The sequence below is a fragment of the Acipenser ruthenus genome, chromosome 4 (genome assembly GCF_902713425.1).
Source record: "Acipenser ruthenus chromosome 4, fAciRut3.2 maternal haplotype, whole genome shotgun sequence".
Lineage (NCBI taxonomy): Eukaryota > Metazoa > Chordata > Actinopteri > Acipenseriformes > Acipenseridae > Acipenser > Acipenser ruthenus.
In genome coordinates this window covers 49,705,199-49,730,823 of record NC_081192.1, presented here as the reverse complement: position 1 = coordinate 49,730,823, position 25,625 = coordinate 49,705,199, and the positions used below count along the sequence as shown (strand labels likewise).

Sequence of the window (25,625 nt, the reverse complement as noted above, 5' to 3'; positions counted from 1 at the left end):
ACTACATTCTTATGAGTTCCTGATCAAATGTTTCAATATATATAGTTAAGAGTGTTACAAACATACCATTCCTTATTATAAATCCACATTTAAAACAAGTAAGAGCACACCTACCTGAAATGCATGAAACCAAAAGGCAAGCCATAGATCTTTAGATTGTTTTTACCATCATAGCACAATTCTTTAGGGCCATCCTTCTCACCCCACCATGTTCATGTTCTTCCCTTCAGATACCCAATAACCCATCTCATAACACCAGAGCACATTCTGCATTCTGGGGTCATTGCTTTTATGGTAGCATATAATGAAGTTACACAACATTCCTAAACACACTTAGTTCCACACAGTACCCAAAAGTATGTGCCCAACAATGGTTGTTTTTTTAAAGTGATACTTCCTTAGGTGTGCACCAGCATATATACGCTGGTTCTTAGAGTTTCCTGAACAAAGGAGGACAGAGGAGCGACCTCCATCCTTGGGGTTTAGCAGGTGCACAGTCCATGATGAGTATGCCAGGTAGTTAGTTTCATATCTATTCTATTGGCATTATTAGATGGTTTACTGTATAGCGTTAATGTTGTTCAAACACATACAGTGCCTATAGAAAGTCTACACCCCCTTGAACTTTTTTCACATTTTGTTGTGTCAATGCCTCAGTTTCATGCATTTAAATGAGGATTTTTTCCACTTATCTACACACTATACTCCACACTGTTAAGGGGAAAAAGGTTTTTATTGAGAAAAAAATTATATATTAAAAATACAAAACTGAAAGATCATAATTGGATAAGTCTCCACCCCCCTGAGTTAATACTTGGTGGAAGCACCTTTGGCAGCAATTACTCTGTAAGTCTGTTGGGATAGGTCTCTACCAACTTTGCACACCTAGATTTGGCAATATTTGACCATTTTTCTTTACAAAACTGTTCAAGTTCTGTCAAGTTCCTTGGGGAGCGTTGGTGGACAGCAATCTTCAAGTCATGCCACATATTTTCGATTGGATTTAGGTCGGGGCTCTGACTGGGCCACTCAAGGACATTTACCTTTTTGTTCCTTAGCCACTCCAGTGTAGCTTTGGCTGCGTGCTTTGGGTCGAATCAAATCAAAGTAGCTGATTTGTGTCAAAAGTTACATCATTTACAGTAAATAGAATGTTGGAAGTCTGGGAGTTTTTAAACAATGGGGAGCTTTAGAATGTTGAAAAAAGTCCCATTAAAGTGAATGAAGATGGACAAAAAAAGGACAAAAAGCTTAATAGTTTAAAAAGTATAAAATGTATCAAAAAGCTGTATACAAGCACACTATTCCAGACCGGTCTACACATTTTAAAGTTTGAACGGCATTTCTAGCTTAAACGGTGTAAGAGGAGTAGCGTGCCGAAGAATAAGAAGAAGAAGACGAAGAAGACGAAGAAGAAGAAGAAGAAGAAGAAGAAGAAGAAGAAGAAGAAGAAGAAGAAGAAGATGTCGAAGATTTAAAGTGGGGACTCTTGCTTCGCAAGCCCCACTAATAACTTTTACCAATCAAGAGGTACAGCTGTTTTAGTAACCGCACCAACTACGTTTTCTGTGAACTTTTAGAAAAAAATGAAATTTTGACCACTTTCCCAACAAGCTAGACAAAAAGTTAGAGCAAATGAAATCTTCCTCTACTTTGCAGCTATTCAAATATCGAAACAGGAATGGCGTCTACCAATCAAGAGGTACAGTTGTTTTAGTAACCGCATCAACTCCTTTCAGTAGGTTACTTCCCACTGTTGAATTAACTGTCATAGAACTTTGAGAAATTTCAAATTATAGCACATTCTAAGCATGCAACAATCAGTAAACAATGTGACTTTTGACAGAAATCAGCTACTTTGACCACTTTCCCAACAATTTAGACAAAAGGTTAGAGCGTATGGAATCTTCCTCTACTTCACTGCTATTCGAATCTGAAATCCAAACAGAAATAACTTTTACCAATCAAGAGGTACAGCTGTTTTAGTAACTGCACCAACTAAATTTTCTCTAACTTTTTATAAACAACTGAAATTTTGACCACCTTCCCTAAAGCAAGCCCCACAACTTTACTTGTAAAGTTACCATCTAGTTTTTAATTAATTTTCTACAAATTTATAGAATATTTTTTTCACTTGGAAGTTGTGGGGTAGGATGTGTAGATAGATGAAAAAAAAATATTTGAATGCATTTTAATTCCAGGCTATAAGGCAACAAAAGGTGAAAATTTTGAAAGGGGGGGTGTAGACTTTCTATAGGCACTGTATATTACCCAGGCAACACGTTTATTGACAAGCGACTGTTATCTAATCTACTGTTTAACAGCATACCCCCAGCAACACAACACAAAGTGAGCAGCTGACCCATAACGAAAAGATCTGCAAGGCCCCATTTAAAGTAAATTGCGTTTTTTTTATTGGTGTACGTACTGTAACCCAGCAATTTCTTTCTAACATAGTCGTGATTGCTTTGCTATCTATTACTAGTATACCTTGGGTCATTAATTAACCACGGAATGTAAACGAACACATTTCAATGATATTGTGGCTGGTTTTGGCTGTTTTTTCCCAGGGGAAGTGAATAATAAATATGTACGCAATGTTTTTAAGTAATGTTCACATATCGGTCTGGAATATTTGTTGGTAATTTCTAATATTATCTTTAACGTTGATTGTTGTTTTACTCAGTTACAACAACTTATCATAGTCTTTATTTCTTTTATAACTTGTAAACTTAATCCATTAAATAACTTAGCTTGACCTAAGTTATCGCTATCTACCTGCTGTTTTGTTCCTGTCAATCAGTAACAAAAAAACAAAAACTGGGAATGTGCTTACCTTTCTCCATTGTCAAGACATGTAGAGCTACTTCCTGTATCCATTGAGGATGGATTCAAGGGAAGGAACTGAGAAAGGACTGCAACTAATAAACTGCTCAGTAAAGAGGTGCATACCCTGGCCTAGCAAAAAAACGAAAGACAAAGATGGTCACCAGTCAACCACTGTTGATAATATACTAAAAACATCTTTAGATAACGTGTGAGCACAAAATAATCAAATAAGCATTCGCCAATCAAGAGGACTGGAGATCCATGGACTCCCTCCGTTCTTGCTGTCGCCAAGCTAAGTCTTGCCTGACCAGTAGGGTCACATGATTTTCCTTCCTAACCCAGAGAATGTGAATGTGATTCGACACATGTTTGCATGACTCGCCCTGTGCTCCATGCAGGAGCGCTTTCTTCATGACTGTGATTCGACACATGTTTGCATGACTCTCCCTGTGCCCCATGCAGGCGTGCTTTCTTCATAAATGTGATTCGACACACGTTTGCATGACTCGCCCTGTGCTCCATGAAGGCGTGCTTTTACTAGGTGAGTCACTGGGGACCTGTGGCGGGGTATCCCGCCCCTGTGCATATTTTGTGTTTTATATTGTCTGTTATACAGTATGTATTATTGTAGTGGTGCACGGAGTGTGGGTTATGCAGCACAGGTGATGTAAAGTGTATATTTGTATTTAGGCACTGGGATTGCACAATCACTTCAAGTGCAGATTAAAGTGGGTGTTTGTATGGGGGCACGGGGAGTGCACAATTAGGCACGACTGTGCCGAGATTCAATTGAATGAGTGATTAGCAGGGATCCTAGTTTTCCGCAATAAAAAATGAAATTCTCCAATAAAAATAGAAAAACCCACGTTATTCCACAAGTAAAATAAAAGGGTTAAAAATGGGTTTTCCCTGCCACATTATAAGCCACACAAACAGTACTATTGGGTAACAGTTAACACAGGAAGTATTTATTGTTGTTCTTGTTACACTTGCTGTCTCTTTATGTTGTATTTTAGTTTATAACTTTAATCGTTCTTGAACTGGAACCTTGTATTACAGTGTAACATGTAAGTCGCTTTGGATAAATGCATCTGCTACATAAATAAATAAAATAAAAATGGCTACCCTTTCAAATTCTAATTAAGTTACAAGCTTACCAGCGCCATTAATCAATAAAACAAACAGATGTACTTTTTTTTTTTTACTTCAAATAGTTCCCTGTTGTAAATATATATATATATATATATATATATATATATATATATATATATATATATATATATATATATATATATTCATGTTAATTCAACTCCGGGTTAGTCTTCGTCATCATGGACAGCTATTGTTAAAATAGAGCTGCAGCATTCCAGCTACAATTGGTATGACTTTGGAATGGCACCACATCCCTAATGTGCTTGCTGAAGAAATCCCGAACTGCCATTTGATCCACTTTGTACAGAGGAATGTCGGCTTTTACACACATTTTGACAAAATCTGAAACAGTTTCACGCTGTTCTTTGGCAGTTGAAATGATCCAAACAAAGTGGTCTGTTTCAGCGTTTTTTCGATGGCCCTGCTGTTTTGGACTCATCTTGTTTACATCTCCTTGCATTCAATTTATGTTTAGTGCTTCCCATGTGTTCTACAATGGTCTACCTACAAGTGTAACAGCACATTACCATTGACGTGAAATTCGTTCCATCCTTGGCCTGGCCTTAAGGGGTGATTTTTTATTGTTTTCAGCATCTTTGAACCGCTTTGAATACTGAAGTAAACTAAACTTGAATACCAGAAGCATTTTTATTAGACAGGTATGTTTACGTAAATTTAAAGCAAAGTTGCCTGTGTTAATGTTTATATATTATACGTGTATCAATTTGGTTATTATCAAATTAACAAAAAAAGCCTGCATGTTGCCTCTCCCCAAGTGTAAAACTAAAAAATCTTCGAAAACAGAAAATCTGCGTTTTTCCGTGTTATCATAGAAAATCTGCGTTTTTCCATGTTATTCCGCAGCAAAATGATTCCTATGGTCACTGTTGATTAGCAATCAAGTCTCGGTACAGCTGTGTAAAGTGTTTCACGCACACAGGGTTGGGTGTACAACGAGGAGGTACGGGGGAGAGAGGAGAGAAAACCACACAAAAAATAACAATTGCTAATCGTGCTGAAATATCTCAGCACGATACTTGTTTGTTTAGTGTTCACTGTGTATTGTTTGTCTGTCTATTCTGGCCATTGTGTCTTTTGCTTTGAGTGTTCTGTTTTGTGTTTAAACATTTTATTTAATAAATCTGCGCTGCCAGTGTGTTTACTCACAGTACTGTGTTTCTGCACTTCCTGGTTTGATGTCACCCTCGTGCTGTCCTGTTCACAGGACCCATTCAGCTACCAGTCATGTTGGATAGAAACCAGAAGTCTAGATCTCCCTGAAAATCCACCTTCATCATTCTGAAACAAGCCAGTCGCTGAAAGGACACTACAGCACAGGATTAAAGATAGCAGAGACAGAGAGATTCATTTTATCTTTAATTCAATATGGCTGCCTGGCCGCCATCTTGATAGTTTTCTTTTCCCGTTATCATAATTGTGTTCAGTACTTTGTAAGCCCAATTTTCTTAAAAGTGCATCCAGTAGTTGGGTCGAGGAAATAACACCAGTAAAATGTCATGTGCAAAAAAAAAAAAAAAAAAAACTACTGATTCTGGTAAATATTTTTGCAAAAGTGGGCTACTGTGCCAAATGGGTATCAATAGTGGACCATACATTTTTAAAAAATGTTGGGAAACACACCACTATGGTATTTAAAGTACTCTGAATGGGTATTCAACTTCTGTAAAATCAAAACATTTACAAATGATATAGATAAAGCAGCAAAAACTTACCTTCTAACCAGACTGTCTTGCGATATCCAAACCAATTCCCCTCTGCTCTTATGCCCATGCCTAACAAATTTGGCTTTGAATTAAAAAGTGAAGAGGCATTAAAATGGCTGCAGTGCATTTCCTCTCAGGATTCAATTACAGCTGTCTAGAACATTATTGTTGAAACCCAGAAATCCTAAAAACCCAAGTGTTCAGAGCTGTGTATTCTGTTCAACTCCTCAAGGGCATCAAGGGCTATACAGCACTATTTTTTCTAACTAGGTCATGAAAAAAACATTTTATAGTAGCCTGGTCTGTGCAGCAAACGACGCTACCTAAAACACACACACACACACGCACACACGCACACACGCACACACACACACACACACACACATATATATATATATATATAGTATAATATATGGGTCAGAATATATTACCACACAATATGTCTCGAGTTGGTTTTGAGCCCTACTGCAGTAGCCATGAATTCATTGCTAGCACAAAACCAATGATTAATGTCATTAATGTTTTTCTTATTATACCGGTATTTTTTTAATTTTCTTGCTCTTTTAAAAACTTTTGTTTAAATTCTTCTAGTTTGTTTAAAGTCTTCTAAATGTACATTTAATTTTTAACAGGAATAGTCCTTTGAAATGCAATATACACACAGCCCTATCATGATACTATAAAATGCCTAATTGTGTGAACAGCTACCAAAGAGTAATTTACACTAATATCACTAAAAAAGGTGATGCTAAAGTTCCGGTGGAATATGGTCGTGTCACCCCCTCAAACCAACCCCCCCCCCCCCCCCCCTGGCTAAAGAGCAGGAATGCTGTGTGTAATCCTCAGTCTGATATTCATAAGCACTTCCTGGCAAACCTTTGTGTTTTATAATAACCTCGGTGACAGTGACTAACAATATGAAGAAGTATAAACCCAGAAAAAACACATTTGCTTCAGTTGTCTGTTGTGATTTCTAATGTTTCAAGACAAACACCCACATAATAATAATAACATACAGACGCAGTGTTTATAGAACAGACGGAATGGGAATATGTAAGTTATAAAAAGAAAAAAAACAACAGAATCCATCTGATTTTCTACCAGCACAAATACTCTAAACCATACTGCATCTCAGAAAGGGGTGCATTGTTTAACCTTAAACGTTATGTTTAAAATATTGGCAGCCTCAGTTAAATGTCAAGCCTGTAAAGCAGTGTTGTAAATCTGAATTCATTTTACTCTGAATAAGAAGCCTGTCTTGGCTTGTTTGGTATCGTTGCTGGATCAGTTTCTGTGATGGTCTTAGTGATTAAAAAATGCAGTGCAGTGGAATTTACCATTTAATAATCAACATAGGCTGCTCATCTGTCAACAAGGCGTTTGGTTGCTTCGAACTTGAGACAGCTTGTAAAGTTACAAAAGCTCACTAAATATGGCAGATTCTGTTAAATGGTTTGTAATTTATAATAATAAGCAGAGTTTAAATATTAAATATAAACAATTACATGTTTATTGTACAAAGGGTTAAGTATACAAAAGAAGAAATAAAACATGCAGTTCGGGTGATACATGTTTAAGATATAGGCCCATGTTTAAGATCCAACGGAATAGTATAGAACAGCCCCAATTCTCCTCTACCCCCCCCCCCCCCCCCTCAAAAAAAAAAAATGCTTTACACAACATGGTGTTTTAAAGAAAAATCATTTAAATCCCACAACTTTTTTTCTGGACCATCAAATATAGCTATATATATAATTTTAAAAAGGGAAACTGCTGTGTACCAAAAGGTGCAAAATCAAAAAGAAAAAGGTCATGCAGGTACACAAAAATGTGAATAATTGATAAAAAAAAAATTAATTATATCAGGACATTTCGGATATCGGCTTGTTTACATACTGCATTTTCCATCCAGCTGAAGGACTTGATATATGTCTGAAACGTCCTGATATAAGTGATTTTTTTTAATCAATTAATCACATTTTTGTGTACTTACATTACCGTTTTCTTTTTGATTATATATATATATATATATATATATATATATATATATATATATATATATATATTCTCTGAGTTAGATAATATAATAGTCTACTTTACAAGCGATCATAATTACAATGGGAGCTTGTACCAATCACTACTTTCATGATAACTTTAAACCATTACACTGTCTATCACAAAAATATTGACAGCTTCCTAAAAACCCACTTGGCCTTTAGGTAATTGTATCAAATCTAATCTTTGGCTGACATACCCATGAAAAGTAAAATATGTTCCCATTTGTGGTAACAAGAGAAAAATAACATCTGCACAAATCAAGATTGTGCTGAAAAAGTGTGTGCTGTTTATTTCTTAAAATAAAATTGAATGCCACAAAACTACTACAGTAAATAGTAGGGACACTTCACGCAACAATATGAGTTTGCCTATATTGAGCAGTTTTAACACAAGTTACCATTTATTTAAAGTGAGATAAAGCTTTCTGTCCATTGTGTTACGACTCTTGAAAGTAAAGAGAAACCCTCTTGGTAAGTGGTTTGTGTCATGTGTGCTCAGCAATCCAGCCTTACTGTACAAGCAGCACTCCACGGCAGCAGTTTCATTTCAACTCCAGGCATTCTGGAAAATGCTGTAAAATTTTACTTTCAGGTGACATTTTTATAGTCTTAATTAACAACAGCATTCAATCTGCCAAATAACACAACTCAAATTACAGACTCAATTTAAGTTTTGTACAAAAAGTGGATTTTTTTTATTTTTAGAGAAATTAAAAATATGGAATATATAAACCTTCTATAAAGTATTCTTTGATAGTGAAACAGGAATAAATGTAAAAAAAAAAAAAAAAAATCAGATAACATGTTTGCTTATCAAATGTATGGAAGCGGTGCGGTTTATTTATTACAGGCATTTGTATGTTTATATGATAAAAGATTAAACTCAAGCAATCATGCTGCAGAAGTCTTCTAGAAAACAACTTTCTTTGTTACAAAATAACAAAAGCATCTTTAATATCTCGCTTACATGACCTGGTTTTAAAACTAGACATAGTTCTTTTTAAAAACAAAAAACAGTACTTGTGCAATAAATCGTCTGGCTACTGTGGGTAAATTCTTTGTACTTGTGCATGGTGAGATGAAGCGGTGCTGCCAAAGACTTTGCCTTCGGTCCTAACACCTTCTCGGGATGTTTGCTGTGCTCTTTGCAGGAACTGGAGGCACAACATTGGTAGATATTACTGTGAATGCTACTTATGTCTGTATGGTACAAACTAGCAATACAACACACAGCTCCAATTAGAAAAGGCCATTTAAAAAGTTATGTAAGAAGAATTCATTGTTCAGCATAAAAAGGGCACTGGGAGGCATGATAAGAGGTTGTTTTTTTTTATCCCTTTTTTGGAGAATACGGAATATTTAACATTCCTTAAAAATAAATGACTGCATTGATGGAAAAAAATACAATCAAATTTGGATCTGTCATCCAATAGCATAGAGTTAAAAATGCAAAAATGGAGTGCTATACATTACATTTCGGGTGTGCTTTTTATAGCCTCACCCTTTGAAACAGAGCCATTTTCCATCTGTCCGCCTCTTAGTATTTCAGCTGCTTTGGTGGCCTCTTAAAGACAAGTGCAGCTGGACAATTAGCCACCATCTTATACAAATAAGAAAAACACTTAAATACACATTTAAATTTAAAAAAGCAACTTAACTGTGCGAATAAAATGACTCAACACAATTGTGTTCAATGTTCTGTTGTTAAAGAGCATATATATTTTATATTAAATGAAAAAATACACAACTAATATTATATGAGGCAAAAATCGAGTTATTATAGTCAAATATTGGAATCCCGCTACCCTTGATGCCTCTTTAATAACTGCTGGTATTTTTTCCCCTTAAATTATAATCCAAAATACTGTATTAAAAACAGATCTAGACATATGATATAAAATATTTCCTGCTCAAACATGTCTGCATATTGCATTGTGGGTTGTGTTCTTGTTATATAGTATATTTTCAAGATTGTCTTAAAAAATTTGCCTTAGTTAAAAAAAAAAAAATATATATATATATATATATATATATATATATATGAAAGGTCACCCATGCTGTTAAAATGAAAATATTAATATTATTTTTAAAATACTGCAAAGCTTTAATGTATTTATTTATTTATTTATTTTAAAAAGTGTCTATATTTATTCATGTTTGAAACCATAACAAGTACTTGTATAATCTTAAGGTCCTATTTTGAAGCAAGTGGAAAGCCAAGAGCATTCCAGAGGAATAAAACAATGTTAACTGTACAAAACCAGCAAATGAAACAACTTTGTTGAAGGAAGGGGTTACTGTTCAGTGCCAGTGCTTGCTTTTTTAAAATATTGTTTTGCCTTTGTCTTACATTTGATTAAAAAATTAAACCTTAGCATGAGACTCCAATGTTGTTGCAGAACGGTTTGTGATAAGGAATAAACTGTGCAGCATGTAGTTGATTTGTGAATTAAATTATCCCCATCTCAAAATGATACTAAAGTATAATGTCTCTCTCCTTTGAATGGTTTTTTAAAATGCACATATAAATACAGACTGACCGGTCTTCCAAGCACTCTTTCACCTATTTTAAATTACTTAAAACATGCTTAAGCATTTTACATCAGAAGGCATTAGGACCCAAAGGAAGAACTAGTCTTTTGCAAGATTAATAATAATAATAATAATAATAATAATAATAATAATAATAATAATAATAATAATAATAATAGGTTCCTCCGGATCCACATTAAGTCCAGAGTTTTTTAACTGTGAGACAGTCATGCTGGTAGGCACAATGATCTACTCTGAAGTTTGACGTATGCCCCACTTTTGTTCAAGCAGTTGCACCAACTATATGACTTGATCGGTTAAGTGTAGAAAGTATTCTGTTTCATTTCCATTTTTTACAAAACACATTGCTGCAAGTGAGTTTTCATGTATGTTCGTTTTTTTTTTTAAATACAAATATATACTTACAAAAATCTTACAGATGTTATTTACAACAAAACATTCAGTATAAAACGAGTCTGTCCAATAAAAAAAAAATTAAAAAAAAGAAATATATTCAGTTTGTTTAAATAAAAAAAACGGGCTTAACAGCTAAATAATTTCACACTGTTGTTTCCCCTTGGTTACTATTAGCCAGTCTTGTGTAAAATTTCCTCCAAGAATTGAGTGTTTTACCTGACCAAATCCAAAACCCTGAGGTGATCCCCACAATCAAGGTCATGAGATATTTAATCATGAAGACTGTGAAGTCTGGAGTCATGTGTGGATAGTTGTTGGGCGGGCAATGGATCGCATAGGTCTTGCAGGTCTGGCTAAGCCAGCTTTTCTCCCACTGTTCCCGAAAGGCTTGTTCATAAAAATAGCAAGCAATGACGATAGTAGCAGGGACAGTGTAGAGGACGCTAAAAATGCCTATCCTAACCATGAGTTTCTCCAGCTTCTCAGTCTTGGTGCCATCGTGTTTCATTATTGTTCGGATCCGAAACAGTGAAACAAAGCCTGCCAGCAAAAACGAGGTGCCAATAAAAAGGTAGACAAAGAGGGGTGCCAGGACAAATCCTCTTAGGGCATCTACATTATTGATCCCCACAAAGCACACCCCGCTAAGGACGTCTCCATCCACCTGCCCAACTGCCAAAATAGTGATGGTCTTGATAGCTGGCACAGCCCATGCTGCTAAGTGAAAATACTGCGAGTTGGCTTCAATAGCTTCATGACCCCACTTCATCCCTGCTGCCAAGAACCAAGTCAAGGCCAGGATGACCCACCAGATAGAGCTTGCCATGCTGAAAAAGTACAGCATCATAAACAAGATGGTACAGCCTTCTTTCTTGGTGCCCTGGGCCACAGTTCTGTAACCGTCATCGTTAAACTTGTCATTACAAACCACTTTATCCTCCAGCAGAAATCCAGCAATGTAGGCTATAGCCACCATGGTGTAACAGCCAGACAGGAAAATGATGGGGCGCTCGGGATAACTGAACCTCTTCATGTCAACCAAGTAGGTGAGGACAGTAAATAAAGTAGAAGCACAACACAAAACAGACCAAATCCCAATCCAAATCCTAGAAAACTTTAGCTCTTCCTGACTGAAGTACATCATTCCGTTGGATATCAAAGGCTCGCAAGGAGCGCCGCAGTCTTTCTCCCTCATAAAGTGGTAATTCAGATACGTGGGGACTTTCAAAAATTGTGGGCATGTGAAGTGGTCCCTGGGATACTTATCGGTTATGATTTCATCTGGTACGGATTCGTTAGGTTTGTGCGTGGGGCTGCCTTTATCAGACTTGTTCTGTCCCACGCACAACTCGCCAGCTCCGTGAACGGGAAAAGATTCACATGCCAAGCTATCAGGCCACTGGAAGCCGAATTTGTTCATCAGTGCCTCGCAGCCCTGTCTCGCTCTCTCGCAAAGGGATCGGCACGGGGGCAAAGCTTGCTCTAGCACGGTACAAACCGGTGCATACATAGAGCACAGGAAAAACTTCAGATCTGGGGAACACTGAACTTTTACGAGCGGGTAAAACTGGTGAACTTCTAGCCCCGCATCTTCCTGGTTCGTATGCCCCAGTAAATTGGGCATGATGGTCTGGTTGTAAGCGATATCCGTGCAAAGTGGTATAGAAATAGGCTGACAAAATCCATGCTCTGGGACAGAAAGTCCGCGGTCCCCGTACTGTCCACGAGACCCACAAAGTCCTAAAATCAGTAAAGATAATGTCGGCAATAGCTTCCGACTAAGTTTATCAAAGCAATTATGCTCAGGCATACTTTGGTTTGCCGTTTATTTTTTTTTTACAACTACTTCTCCGATTTCTTTCCTTGACTCTTTTTCTCTCCCGTTTGTCGCTGTCTGAGCTAAACTTTCCCAACATCAAATCCTGTTCATTTGCTGGTTCTCTCTGTTCTCCTATCCTTCTCCAAGAAATTTCTAGTAGAAATCAGATTTTAAACACGCCATACGAGTTCCAATACCCTGCGGCTCCGACCATTTGTGTCAATCCCTCAGCTCTGCTCAGACCAGTTTCCAGGCGCCCCACTGTCGCTCCTTCATAAGGAAAGGAGGGAGGAGCCTTGAAACAGATGTCATTTTCTAGGGACCATCCATATTTTACAATACTGCTAATATAAGGTAATGTTCAGGGTACTCAACAGAAATTGAACTCCGTTCAATATTCACACACTTTCACAAATGTAGTTTTCATTACCACAATAAGTACCGCAAAAGGTACAAAAATACTCAGTGTGTAATAAAGAGCAACTATTATTGCACATTTTTGTGGTTCTTATACCTTTCTAGAGTAAGACGACATTATTAACTTGTCACTGAATGTATAAGTGACACGATACGTTTTCTGTGCATTAGTTTATAATGCGTATATAAGTCTTGGCAGAGCATCTACTTGTACCTTAGAGTTTACTTAACCAGTTTGAATATTTTTTTAAAAAAATTATATTATTAAAAAATGTGAACGAAGGGGTTATTGACCGTGTTAATACAATGATGAGATAAAAAAAAAAAAAAACATCTTCCAAGCATCCATGCAATAGAAAGATTCTAGAAGTTGTTACCTGCACCCTAACGACAAAACTAAATAGGGAGAATGTGTTTCGATATGTCTATGTTTAATAAAGAACCATCGCTGGATGTTTATCAATAGAAAAAATACATGCAGTATTTATTTATTTAGAATTGACACAAAAAGTGCAGCTCGCAAGTGCAGTCAACTAATTCACCTTACAGTATCTTATACCATCCGTTGTCTACAATATATATATATATATATATATATATATATATATATATATATATATATATATATATATATATATATATATATATATATGTTAGCTCAATATGTTTTGACACCAAACATTTTTACACATGTGCCGCAGACTGATATGTCGTGCTGGTCTGATAACAAACATTTACTTTTCAAAGTGTTTTACATCTTAAATAATTCATTCTACATATGGGCTTGTGGAACAGGTACAGATGGTCTCTCCGCTGTCGCTGCTGCTGGCGAGCACATAAGCTGGGAGCAGTGCTGGCACAGATGGTTCAGAAAGACAGGAGGGTTTTCGGGCTTAACTCCCACTGTCCTGTGATTATTATTATTATTATTATTATTATTATTATTATTATTATTAACTCACTTTTTTTTATTTGTGACCTAAAACGAGACCAATCACAAACAGACATTGTTTCAACAATGTTCATAATTATTGACCTAAACAGTCCAAATCTTGCTTCAACCCGGTCCTGGACTGGAATGGCGTAAGAGCCGCAAGTGAATGGTACTACCATTGTTGCGGTACAATAATGTGTAGGGTGTGATACACAACATTGCTGAAGTACGAGTTGTGTGTTTGTATGTACTCTAGCATTATCTTATTCACTTTCTACATTTTAACTATTAAAAAAAAAGAATAAAAAGATTTGTGCAACCCACCTTGCAGAAAAGCACTGTGGTTTATGTTACAACATTTCAGTAGTTATTAGTACTGCTTTACTAAAAGTAGGGAGTATAACATTCAACTGCAATTTGTATATTGAGGAAATACTGCAGTGATTTACAGATTTTAAGGAGGTGTTTTACAAAACTGCTTACACTTTTTTTTACTGTGAAAATATGAGAATACAGCAAATATATAATGACACTATAATACCCTAACATTTTAGAATAACAGTGCTGTCGATACGAGTTATTTTGAAATCAGGAGGGAGGAAACGTTGATAACGAGTGATGTACATTTCTGTACAAGTGTATATAAATAGAGACAACCCCTTACCGAATTAAGAGCAATTGTTTAATTTATAGGCTACGAGTTTTGACTATTGGCTGAAAACCCAGAAATACATTGCCACTGGAATACTAATGCTATGATTGAAAATAATTTCAGTGCTACAAAACAAACAAAAAAAACCAACAACAACAACAAATAAAAACTCGTGACTTTTAAAAATGTAAAAAAAAATTATTTGTATGAGCACCAGACATCCAAGTAAATGCATACTTTGTGATTCTGCTTCGGGCTATATAACTAACTGTACTATGTTTTAGAGTAAGACGATTTGCACATATTGCGGGCTGATAGACTATGGAAGATATTTCGTTTTCTTCCAAGGCTGTGAATTGTTCAGCTGTCTATAGACACTTTAACTTTTATAAAAAATGTATATGAAATCTATGAAAAATGGCTGGTATTGAAAAAAAAGTTTTTTTTATTTGAAATATTATTTATTTAATTACTTATGATTAAATAAAAAATACTTGAAATTGTAAATGCTCAATATTATGTAGTTTAGGGTTGCCTTTGCTTTATCCAGTTTTTATTTTATAAACCACCAACTGGGTCCAATGGACACATGTTTCTGTTTCAGACTAATAATTGTTTCACTTTCAACACAATTACAGGACACCAAATATGTTTGGATATATTCAGTATGTAACTGGTAGAAATGGGTTCATATTGCTGATATGATGTTTTCTGTTATCTGTTAGGCATCAAGCAACAATATCACCCATGCAAAAGAACATTGCTTGACACCCCTCTGCAGCCAGTTCTGCTAATAAGGTTGTGTCAGCATTGAAATAAATCAGTATTTAGAGCTCAGCTGCTTTTAATTCCACACTATGACAGTGCCAAATAGTAGGATGAAAGTTGTAGAATTATGATTCAAGAAATGAGTAGTAAAGTCACTGATATGCAATATTTGGAAACTGTGTCCAGTGAACACAGCTGGCACACAGAGGGTTAAACTTCAAAATTGATGTGTTTGCTTCTTTGTGTGAATCATTAGCACTGTGATAATCAGCTTTTGTTCTTTCTGTATATTTCCTGTACATTTTTGTTGCAGTATCATACTGACAAAGGTCCATGATTATAAAGGTAAACTTCATTAAGCAGTCCATATCCCCTTAATTTATGGATTATTGATCTAATCAGAATAACTATGCTAACAATAACTTGTTGAAACTATGAGGCAAAGTTCAGTTGGTACCTTCCTTGTTGCCGAGTGTTGCTAATGAACTAATGGAAGTATGTAACACCTTGGCAACCTTAAGCAATTTGCTAATCCAATAGTGCTGCACTCTGGCTCTTTAAACATGTCTTCCCCCTTTGTTCTGTAATTGGTACCATATTTGCAAAAAGCTGACCATTCTTACAAAGAAAAAATGGAAATGTAAAAGTAACCAAAGCATAAATGTATAAGAAAGCTGGATAAAGAAACATCAGTTTATAAATGTCAGAAATAGTGTAATGATCTTTATGAGCCCAGAAAAGCCAGGCACAATTCATCCTTGCTAATTAATATGTTGATTTCCATTTTCAAACTTTTACCCACTGGCTGGTACTGTAGAATGAAACAGGCTCCCTGCCCTAGTGTGGTTATCAACTGGCAAACACATCTGAATCAGCTGACTTGGAATGCCATAACTTGTGTTTACCGCATTTTATGTTGACATCGTTCCTACTGTTAAGTATACTGCAGGATTAAAAGTAAATTAATTTAGTTTTGATTTCATGGGTTATCACTGAAATAAAGAAGCAATATGTTTTATGTATACTTCTGGGACCTGTCTCTGTGTTATCCGAGGCAAGGCACACACAACAACAGAAACTATTATTTAACAAAAGTAGTTCTGGCTGGATGAGTTATGTATTTCTAAAAATTCTTACCGAAAGATAATTTGACATATTATATTTCTGCTATAGGAGCATGTAAGTAAGGGATAAACAGCAATGAGTGTTGAATTTGTAAAATTAATTAACTGCTTGTTTTTACCGATTAAAATTGTAGAAGGGAGATACATAGGACCCCAAATAGTACTTACCCTGGAATGTAAGGTAGGCATTAAAAAATGTGGGTGGAAAAAAGAAATGTAGTTCTTGCTGTTTAAATGAGGAATTAAAAACTACATTTCCCAGTAGTTGTCTGTGTAAAGGTAAGGACCTGTGTATAGACCTGAATGTTGGGTGGATGTTAAAACAAAGTATATTAAATCTGTGCTTAGTAAATAATATATTTAAAGTCAGTAAACTGGATTAGTGGTCTGACTGAAAGTTAGGGATCCTGTTAAGTTTAGTTAGTGCACCAAAACTGGAGTTTGGATTTATTTTTGTTTTGTATTGTTTGTACTGAAAAAGGGACACCGTGGAACAAATAAACGTACAGGTACTGTCCTGTTTAAACCCATCCTTTGTTATTGAGAGTGCTTTATCCACCAAAGACAGTGTTAGGAACCCAGAACTGTTAAAAGTCAAAGTTATACTGTAAATCAGGGGTCTCCAACCCTGGTCCTGGAGAGCCTCAATCCTGCAGGTTTTATAGGTGTCTTTACATCATCAATGGCTAAAGATCTGGAACACATGTAAATCTTGACTAATTGGTTCAAGGAAGTAACTGAGAGCTCAGTTGAAACGAAAACCAGAAGACTCTCCAGGACCAGGGTTGAAGACCCCTGCTGTAAATAAAGAAGCTTTGTTGCAATTTGTAATTCTAAAAAAACCTTTTTTTCATTATGTTAATGTATAATGCTATCACTTTTAGCAAACAGTATGAAACGCTAAACTGAAATCACAAGCACTTTTCTGAGTGTTATGTTGTAACATAATGTAATAATACTATAACTAATTGTTGAAATGATTGTTCGTAATAAAATGCTATTTGCTTTTCTGTTGAATTGTTCTGACTGTTCTCGCTGACGAATCAACAGTTTTCTGTGAATTTGTAGCACAAACTGGAGATTTGTTAACCAACAATATATCTGCCCTGCACTCTCCGTCTCTTCAAAGCCACACAGCCACCTTTAGTTAGAAGATTCGTAGAATGAATCCATCAAAAGATCAAAGGGTGACGTCACAGACATTTTTTAAAACATGAAGAAAGCCTTTCTTATCATGTTGTCGGTTTGTGCGATTGGGACTTGCGGTAGGCCATATGGAAAACATCTACTATGTTTAAGCACATTTAGTACTTTGTGGTATGTGGTATAACTATCTGTGTAAGTATGGAAAGTGCTTAGAGGATAAGCAACGCTAGCCTTTAAATGCTGGCGTATGTATGTATGTATTGAAGAATGTGATTGTTACATGCTTATTATGCGTAATGACACATTGGGCAATGTACCAACCAGTCTTTATACCAACGTGCAATTTACACCGCTTTCTTCAATGAAAAATAAAAAGGCTAATGTGACTAAACTTGTAGACTAGCAAACAACACACAGTTGTTTGTTACTAGTTTTGTAACACTAAAATTGTTATTTTCCTATTTTCCACTCTAAATTTAAGTTTGTAAAAAGTTTGATGTAGCCCATAAGTGAAAATAATCTATAGCAGCAGGACGTATCCCCTTGGAATCCCTATAAATGTAAGTGGGACAGTCATTCGGGTGTATATAACTCAATAACTACAGTTTACATAACTGTGTGTGAGAAAATAAAATGATTCTGAGTGGATAAAATTCAAGACAGAGTCAAGAATGTTATACAAGCAAGGGAAACTGTTGTCTCCAAGTTCACTAGATTCATTCCCTTTTTAAGGCCAGGTTTTTAATAACAATGTCAGTTGACTGCTGTTGAGTTTGACTCAAACTGAATTGGTCAGTCAGAGACATGATGCTATGCTATGCTGTCTGTGCATAAGTGGGCAGTGGCCTTTACATCACAGGAGATAATGACTTGGAAGCCTAATGAAAGCAAATGGCAAAAAGATTCCACTTGTTATTTAATAAAATATAATATTGGCGGTATGCTTTGAAAGACTGGCTAACAGGCACTAAAAACAAAATGTGATATTCTGAGATGTTCTTGTTATACTGTTCATGGCAAGCTAACAAAAGAAAGTTTTTGATTATTGCCAATATAAACACATTGAAAAACATTAGCATATTTTGAATAGTCATATATAGCCATGTTTAATCTTTTGAATGTGTCTTGGGTAGTTCCATTCTGGTAGTTCCATTCTTACACATTTTTTTAATTAAGGACATCAACCTCTGGTACACTTCCAGAACTAGCAGTGGTAGAATACAATATCATGCATTATTCTTCAATTAATGAAACTGACATCAAGGAATGACAAAAATAAGTAAAATAGAGCTGGGACTTTCATGCACTCTCATTATATATATATATATATATTTCGAATGTTCCAAATTTCAAAAGAAATCACTATGCTGTTACTGAAGCACACAAGAGTGAACAGAGACAGAACCTTCCCAAAGCACAGAAATTTATTATTTATTTTACATCAGCAATAGAAATAAATTCACTGAAGGAAACTGGATTACCAGCCGCTGGGCACTAGAAGGTGTTTTAAGCAATATCTATCAACAAGGAACAAGGAAATTAAAGCTAAAAACTGAATATCTGACCTTGAATACCATGGAGACAAATCAACAAAGCTCAACATTTACACCGCAGGAATGCTTGCACACGTGATGTATGCTATTGTAGCTAAGGGGACAGTAAAAAATAAAAGAGCAACACATATTCACAACTGTCAATTTACCATATGCTTTGCAAAATAAATGTTACTGTATGTGTAGCATTGTGGGTCATCTCACTGTTTTTGGTTTAGTATTCCTGTAGTCTAGTCTAGGCATATGACTCAAACATTTTTCTGTTCTGACCTCATCAAGATTTATCTCTAAAGTCAGTTCAGTTTTATTCTATTTGCATGTCTGGGCCTATTGATAGGAAGCACAGAGGTTAAAAAATAAGCAAACATTATGCATAAATGGTTTATTTTATAACTACTTTTTTTTTGGTTTGTTTTATGATTTATGACTTGTGCATGTTGGGTACAGCATAATACTTTACAATCTCTTTTAATATTACCATTTACTTGTCAGATACTTCTTCACTTTAGGTACAGTAGAACAATAATCCTTTTTGTTTTACATTTCTAAGTAAAAATTGGACAGTTTGAGCCAGCCAGGAAATACATTATGTTACACAATAAGGAGGAAACGATGGAAATATGTTAACTGCCTCAATAAGACTCCCCTTGCACAGACTGGGTCAACTGTTACAGTATGCAACAGGTCAGTCTTGAAAGGCCACGTCTGCATCACAGGCTCAAGAGCAGCTTTGGTATACAATTTTCAGGATTCTGGTCTTTAGTAAACACCCATTCGGTAATGGTTACATTTCGTACTTGAAAGGGAACACTGCATTTGTGGAGACAGCCAACGTCTGTTGGTTTATGGAGGTCTTGCAGTATCTTTGTACGCCACAAGCAGTTTACTACAATGCCAGCCTTATGCAACACACGTTGCCAGGCTGGGATCCAAAACTAAGCCTGGAAATAGGGGCATATTTACAATTTTGATTGCAGTCGTACATGGGGAATGGGGAGAGGGAGGGGGGTAAGTCTCTCTGGAAATGGACGAATGGAAGATAAGGAGAAGTATGAAATTCAAACAGATTCTTAACTGGCAGGCTCACAGCTGGCTGCTGAGTGAGATCCAGAACTAACAGTGAGTGAGACACTGGGTATAGGGGAGCCTTTTGCTGTAGCAGCCCCACCCAATGGAAGAGGTCCCAGTAGAGTGAAGCGAGAGGGTCTGGAAAGGAAAATATATTAAACTGTCTATACAAAATCCTGTGCTGTAGTGAGCCTTGTGTAAACTTAAAAACAAATACGCCAAGCTTAAACATCTGCTGTCTCTCTGACTATTCATGTCCTTCCTGCCTGTCTATCAATAAACAAACATTTTAAACATTACTGATTCTAATGTCAAATGATGTGGAGGATCTTGTTTTTTTTTATTTTATTTTTTTTTTAAATTCAATGTAACATAATATATGTAATGGATTTAAAAACATGTTTTAATTACCATTTTCTTGTACATCCCTCAGGAAAAAAAACAAAAAAACAGCAGCAATGCTTTAAAAAATGCTTTGATAAGAACTGCTTATTTGAAGCCATTTTGATTAATAGAAATCAAGCGGCCATTGATGAATCCTTCTTTGAGCTATTTCATTGAGGGATACAAGTTTATTTTATTTTTTTAACAAACTATCTGGTCTAAGAATTTTTATAAAAATAGTCAATTTTTAATGTGTATTTTCTATTTTTTATTTATTTTTTAATAATTGTGCCTTTTAACAAAAGTACAATAAATGCATACACACAAAGAGGATGCAATTTTAAATTCTGGAGTGGTATGCAATAAAGAAAAAGAATACCACTAAAAAAAAAAAAAGTCCTTTAAAATCATCTGAGGCATTGATCAAACTTTATTTTCATGTAACGAGAAACAGTTACAGAAGGACATTACATCTTCCATAATTACATTACATTTAGGTTGTAACAAACAATCCAACATTTATTCTATTGTACTACGTTCTAGCGAGTCTAAGTGTATGGGTCTTGCACTGCATCATCACTTTTATAATGCTCCAAACCTGTATGCATTTCAATGCATCATACAAAAAGAAACAAAACATAAGTGAAGCTTAATGCAGGTTCCGTATTGAACACAGCAGGGATGCATATTTAGGAAACGTGCATTCCCCAGTGCGAAAGTTTATGCCTCAAAGATATTTACAAGGCCATAAAAAATATACGGTTTCTCCTCCCATTTTTCAGAGCTGAGGGAGACATTCATGACCTAAAATGCAACATATTTAAGCATCACTATTACATATTTTATGGGGCTTACATTTTTTATTTTACCCCCACTATATACAGCCTAAACAGTATATAACACAAGTTACAAAATGATAAAATATCCACAAAGGAACATAAGTATACAAGAATAACATATTACTGAGCGCACATTCCATGACATGTGTTGAGTATAAGAATCTCAACAATCACATATTTGTATTATTGTTGTTCCTATGTAAAAGTCTTGAACTAAATGGAAACGATTTTAGATATAGTTTATGTGATGTATCATTATAACTATTACAGTGTTGATGTGCAATACTACATTATTTCCTTTTAAAATATTTTCCTTCCTTTAACGTTCCTTTCAAAGTGAAACATTTGGAAACATTCAAGTTCAAAAGGATGATATAGATGGCATTAGTGCTAAAGGAAATAATTGCAGGAGTCATTTCAAAAACATTTTCAGGGCGGTATAGCTACCAAATGCTGATCAACCAAGGCAACACACTTTACAAGCTGGCTAATGTATGAAATAATTATTTAGTTGCTAAACAAAATAATGCAGAAAATGCTTAAAAAAATAGCCTCAATGATACATTTAGATTTTTTCTGTAGCAGAACTACTGCTTGACATTTTTAAGTATTTAGGTTATGTTCTGTACCAAGTTATTTCAAATTGGTTCCAATATTATATCAAACATTGCATATGCTTTGACATATAAGAAGCTAAAGTTTGGTACGTATTAGGTGCATCCTGACCTAAATCTAACTGGAAGGTACAGCAAAAATATTTTAAAAGTGTTTTTGGTGAAGGAAACAGTGAGGCTGTATTCATTTATATTTAATAATGTATAATGCTCTGTTCCATTCAGGGTTCAGAAATACTTGTTAAGTTGTTATTGGCCCATCCAGCAGTTACTATTCCCTTACTACAGTTTCAGGAGCACATGCTCTTCTCTTCTCATGTTAACATCTCAAACCACAGGGCAAGACTTCCTACAATTTAACTTTTGTTTTCATTCCTACATATCCTAATAGTTTTTTTTTTGTTTATTTTTCTCCATAATAAACATACTACCTACTATATTGCAACATATGATAAACAAGCTGACAGTTTAATATCATTTTTAATATAATTTTTACAATATCATCATGGGAAACTTCTTGTCTGTATATATTATTCAATTTAATGGATTTAGATACTCCAGTACTAACTTCAGCCTTTGATGTTAATAGTAATTACACTGAAGTTCCAATGAAGTGATCATTAGTTTATAATAATTCAACTTTTGCTCATATGAAGTTGAAAAGTGTTACCAGACTTCTTCATTTAATTTCAAAACAACACTGGTTTCTTAGTGCTTAATGACTGACAATGGGATTGTAAAGAGCTAGATTGCCACTTGTACACATAGAATGTGTTTATCCATGGGACATGCAATAACTAAATGGCAGTTTGGCTCTGGGAGTGTAATATAGCTTTTTAACTGAATACAAATGAAAAGATGTATTCTAGTTTACGTAGGAGATGAAGTTCCTTTCACTAAATCTAGGTACAAAATGTATGGCCCGCATCATGTGTAGACCAATACTTATCTAAATATTACGGTAGCATTTTATATTTGGTTGTCTAATATGCTTTCTTACATAAAATGTAAACATGATACGATGTTTACAGTTTTTTATGTATTAGTTAAGAGTATGCACAGGAAAATAAATAATTCAGAAAATATTTTCAGATATACCACTTTAGGTTAAGGCCCCTCCCCTTATTTGTTAAGGGTTGAAATTCCAGCACATATGAGAGTATTTTTCTGTATCTTCGTCATGCACAGCAGGGGTCTCTTTCCTTGGTAATGGGGAAAGTATTCCCTTAGGGGTTCCAATAAGTTTGAAGTTGCATGGATCAGGGAAACATGATCTCCTTCCACTGTCAACATTTTTTTAAATGTATTCGACTCTGCTTTAATGTATACTTATATATCAATATTTGTGTAATAAATATGGTTTATATGTTTACCAACAGTATATAATATGCATGTTTATATACACACATCTACTGTGTCTATATATATATATATAGAGAGAGAGAGAGGGAGAGAGAGAGGAAGAGAGGGAGAGAGAGAGAGGGAGGGAGAGAGAGAGAGGGAGGGAGGGAGGGAGAGAGAGAGAGGGAGGGAGGGAGGGAGGGAGGGAGGGAGGGAGAGAGAGAGAGAGAGAGGGAGGGAGGGAGGGGGGGAACAATATGAAAAACAAAACATTAAAAATAATAGCCTATAATGTATGTCCCAATACATTTTAATGGTTTTCAACAAATGCTAAAGTATACATTTTTAATTCCTATTAGATCATGGTAGCAAAAACCTCAAACTGATTTAGCCTTAAATATAGTATAGAGCTGTCCAAAAAATACTTTCTGTTGCTGTTTGAAGAATAAACTAAATTATTATTGCCTTGATCATATTCCACAGCACTGTCAGAAACAGTCCTTTAAAAAATTAAATGGCATAAAGAATAATGTAATGCCTTTTTGTCACAGTGGACTGGTTTTATGTAAAAGTATTATTGGTGACATTCAAATACACTAACAAGCCTGCTTATGAAAAGAGCTGTTAACGAAAAAATTTACTAAAACACTGATTCACTGTAAGGAATCATTTTCAATAAAGGGGGGGGGGGGGGGGCACATTCCATGTAACAGTAAACAAACTATACAACCAACCAATTAAAACCAGAAGGTGTTCCATGCACACTGGAATCTGACTGTCAACATCATAAAACACAGGTATAGAATAGACACACAGTAGGGAAGGAGGGAAGTCTTGTCAATTGAAATCATCTTTAAATCAGTTGCTCTCCTATGTACTGTTGACCGTAGGGATCTGCAATAAAATAAAACATGTGTTAACAAACTGTATTAATTAAACTTCAACCTTTAAAAAGCTAGCCAAAAGTTTTGCAGCACCTAGAATTTTAGGATTGAGACATCATTTTGATATTTTATTTAACATCATGTAATCAAATAAACTACAAAATGATATTGCAAAAGTCTACCAGAAGCCATAATGGTAGTACATTATTTCATGTTAGATTTTGAAATTTTGATATTTTTCGCAGTTTTTCATCAAGTAAATGGGAAACTAAAAAGAGGTATGTAATTCAATATGTTAACGTAACATTATTCATCAGGTTTCATTCGACTTTATGAAGCAAAATTAGTTAATTCTATTGGGGGATGCAAAACTTTTGGCCATAGCTGTATGTATAGGAAGATAGATGATAATCACCCATTGAAAGGGATAGAGAGGTCCATGAAAGGATAGTAAAACAATCTCTTGAGTTATTTCTTGTACACACATACCCCTAGCCATGGTAGGCTTGTCAATTTTTAATCTTTTCTTCTGTTGACACTGATAATAAATAATACATTTCTTTGCAATACTCCCAGATCAGAACAGAATCTCCCCATACTGACAGGTCCCTTGGAAGTCAGATTTTCATGGATGCGACTTCTGTGTGGAAGCTCTGTGCTTGGCTAGTATTTTTGGCAAAATCTGCCATTGAAATATAAAAACTACTGTCAAATTGTTGTTTTACGAATAAAATGAACATGCTGTTACGCAACTAAATATGATAAATAAAATTAAGTGGATATAAAAAATCAATCTTGTTATTTAAAACTACTGCACTTGAGAGCAGTTCAAGGGGTAAAAAAAGTTAAAAAATGATTTTGACCAGTGGTACTTTTATAACATCCTCTTTCAGTCCCACATGACCTTTGAACTCAATATGTTTTGGTTTTCGATTTTTCTGAACCAGCTGACGGCGTCAGGTAGTGGAAAAGATGAAAAATGAAAAGGAGGGCTCCCGCTGTGCAGGTGAGTGACCTGTGGGAAAGATTCCTGGCTGCTAAGGTTCTCCCACACATCAGAAGACTAAGGCTGATTGATTAGCTCATGTAAAACCCGCTATCAACTAGGCTCGAGAGACTAATTAGAGCCAATGCTGTCTGCTTAGACCTCCCATTGACACCTAATTTGCTCAGCCTGGGCCTTAGGGGAATCTACATTATCGCTAAAGCTGTACTTTGTATTATGCACTTCTGTGAGGCAATGAGGCATAATTAACATTCAGGGAACAAATTAGCACAGAGACGAGATGTCAATGATAAATATGGACAACCTGTCTGAAAGTTAACTTTGTCTTTTCTATAAAGATACGTATTTTTCAAGCAGGTTTATGC

At 35.4% G+C, this 25,625-nt stretch overlaps 2 protein-coding genes across 4 annotated transcripts in view; both read right to left on the bottom strand.

Moving 5' to 3' along the window:
• Window positions 1–7,746: 7,746 nt before the first annotated feature.
• LOC117399646 (frizzled-1-like) lies at window positions 7,747–12,788 on the bottom strand. Its single transcript, XM_033998947.3, has one exon. It carries the CDS (start codon window positions 12,519–12,521, stop codon window positions 10,854–10,856), a length of 1,668 nt encoding a protein of 555 aa, XP_033854838.1. The 5' UTR covers window positions 12,522–12,788; the 3' UTR covers window positions 7,747–10,853.
• A 9,602-nt stretch (window positions 12,789–22,390) lies between these two features.
• LOC117399581 (cyclin-dependent kinase 14-like) overlaps window positions 22,391–25,625 on the bottom strand; it is a 238,798-nt gene continuing 235,563 nt past the window's right edge. For all 3 annotated transcript variants that reach the window (XR_009328479.1, XM_033998865.3, XM_033998866.3), the window contains one exon: window positions 22,391–24,264. The gene's annotated coding sequence lies outside the window, so the exon portion shown is untranslated. The remainder of the gene's footprint in view (window positions 24,265–25,625) is intronic.

Bases quoted from the DNA above. Each gene is read 5' to 3' on its own strand.
- LOC117399646 (XM_033998947.3), bottom strand. From the start codon at position 12,521: ATGCCTGAGCATAATTGCTTTGATAAACTTAGTCGGAAGCTATTGCCG.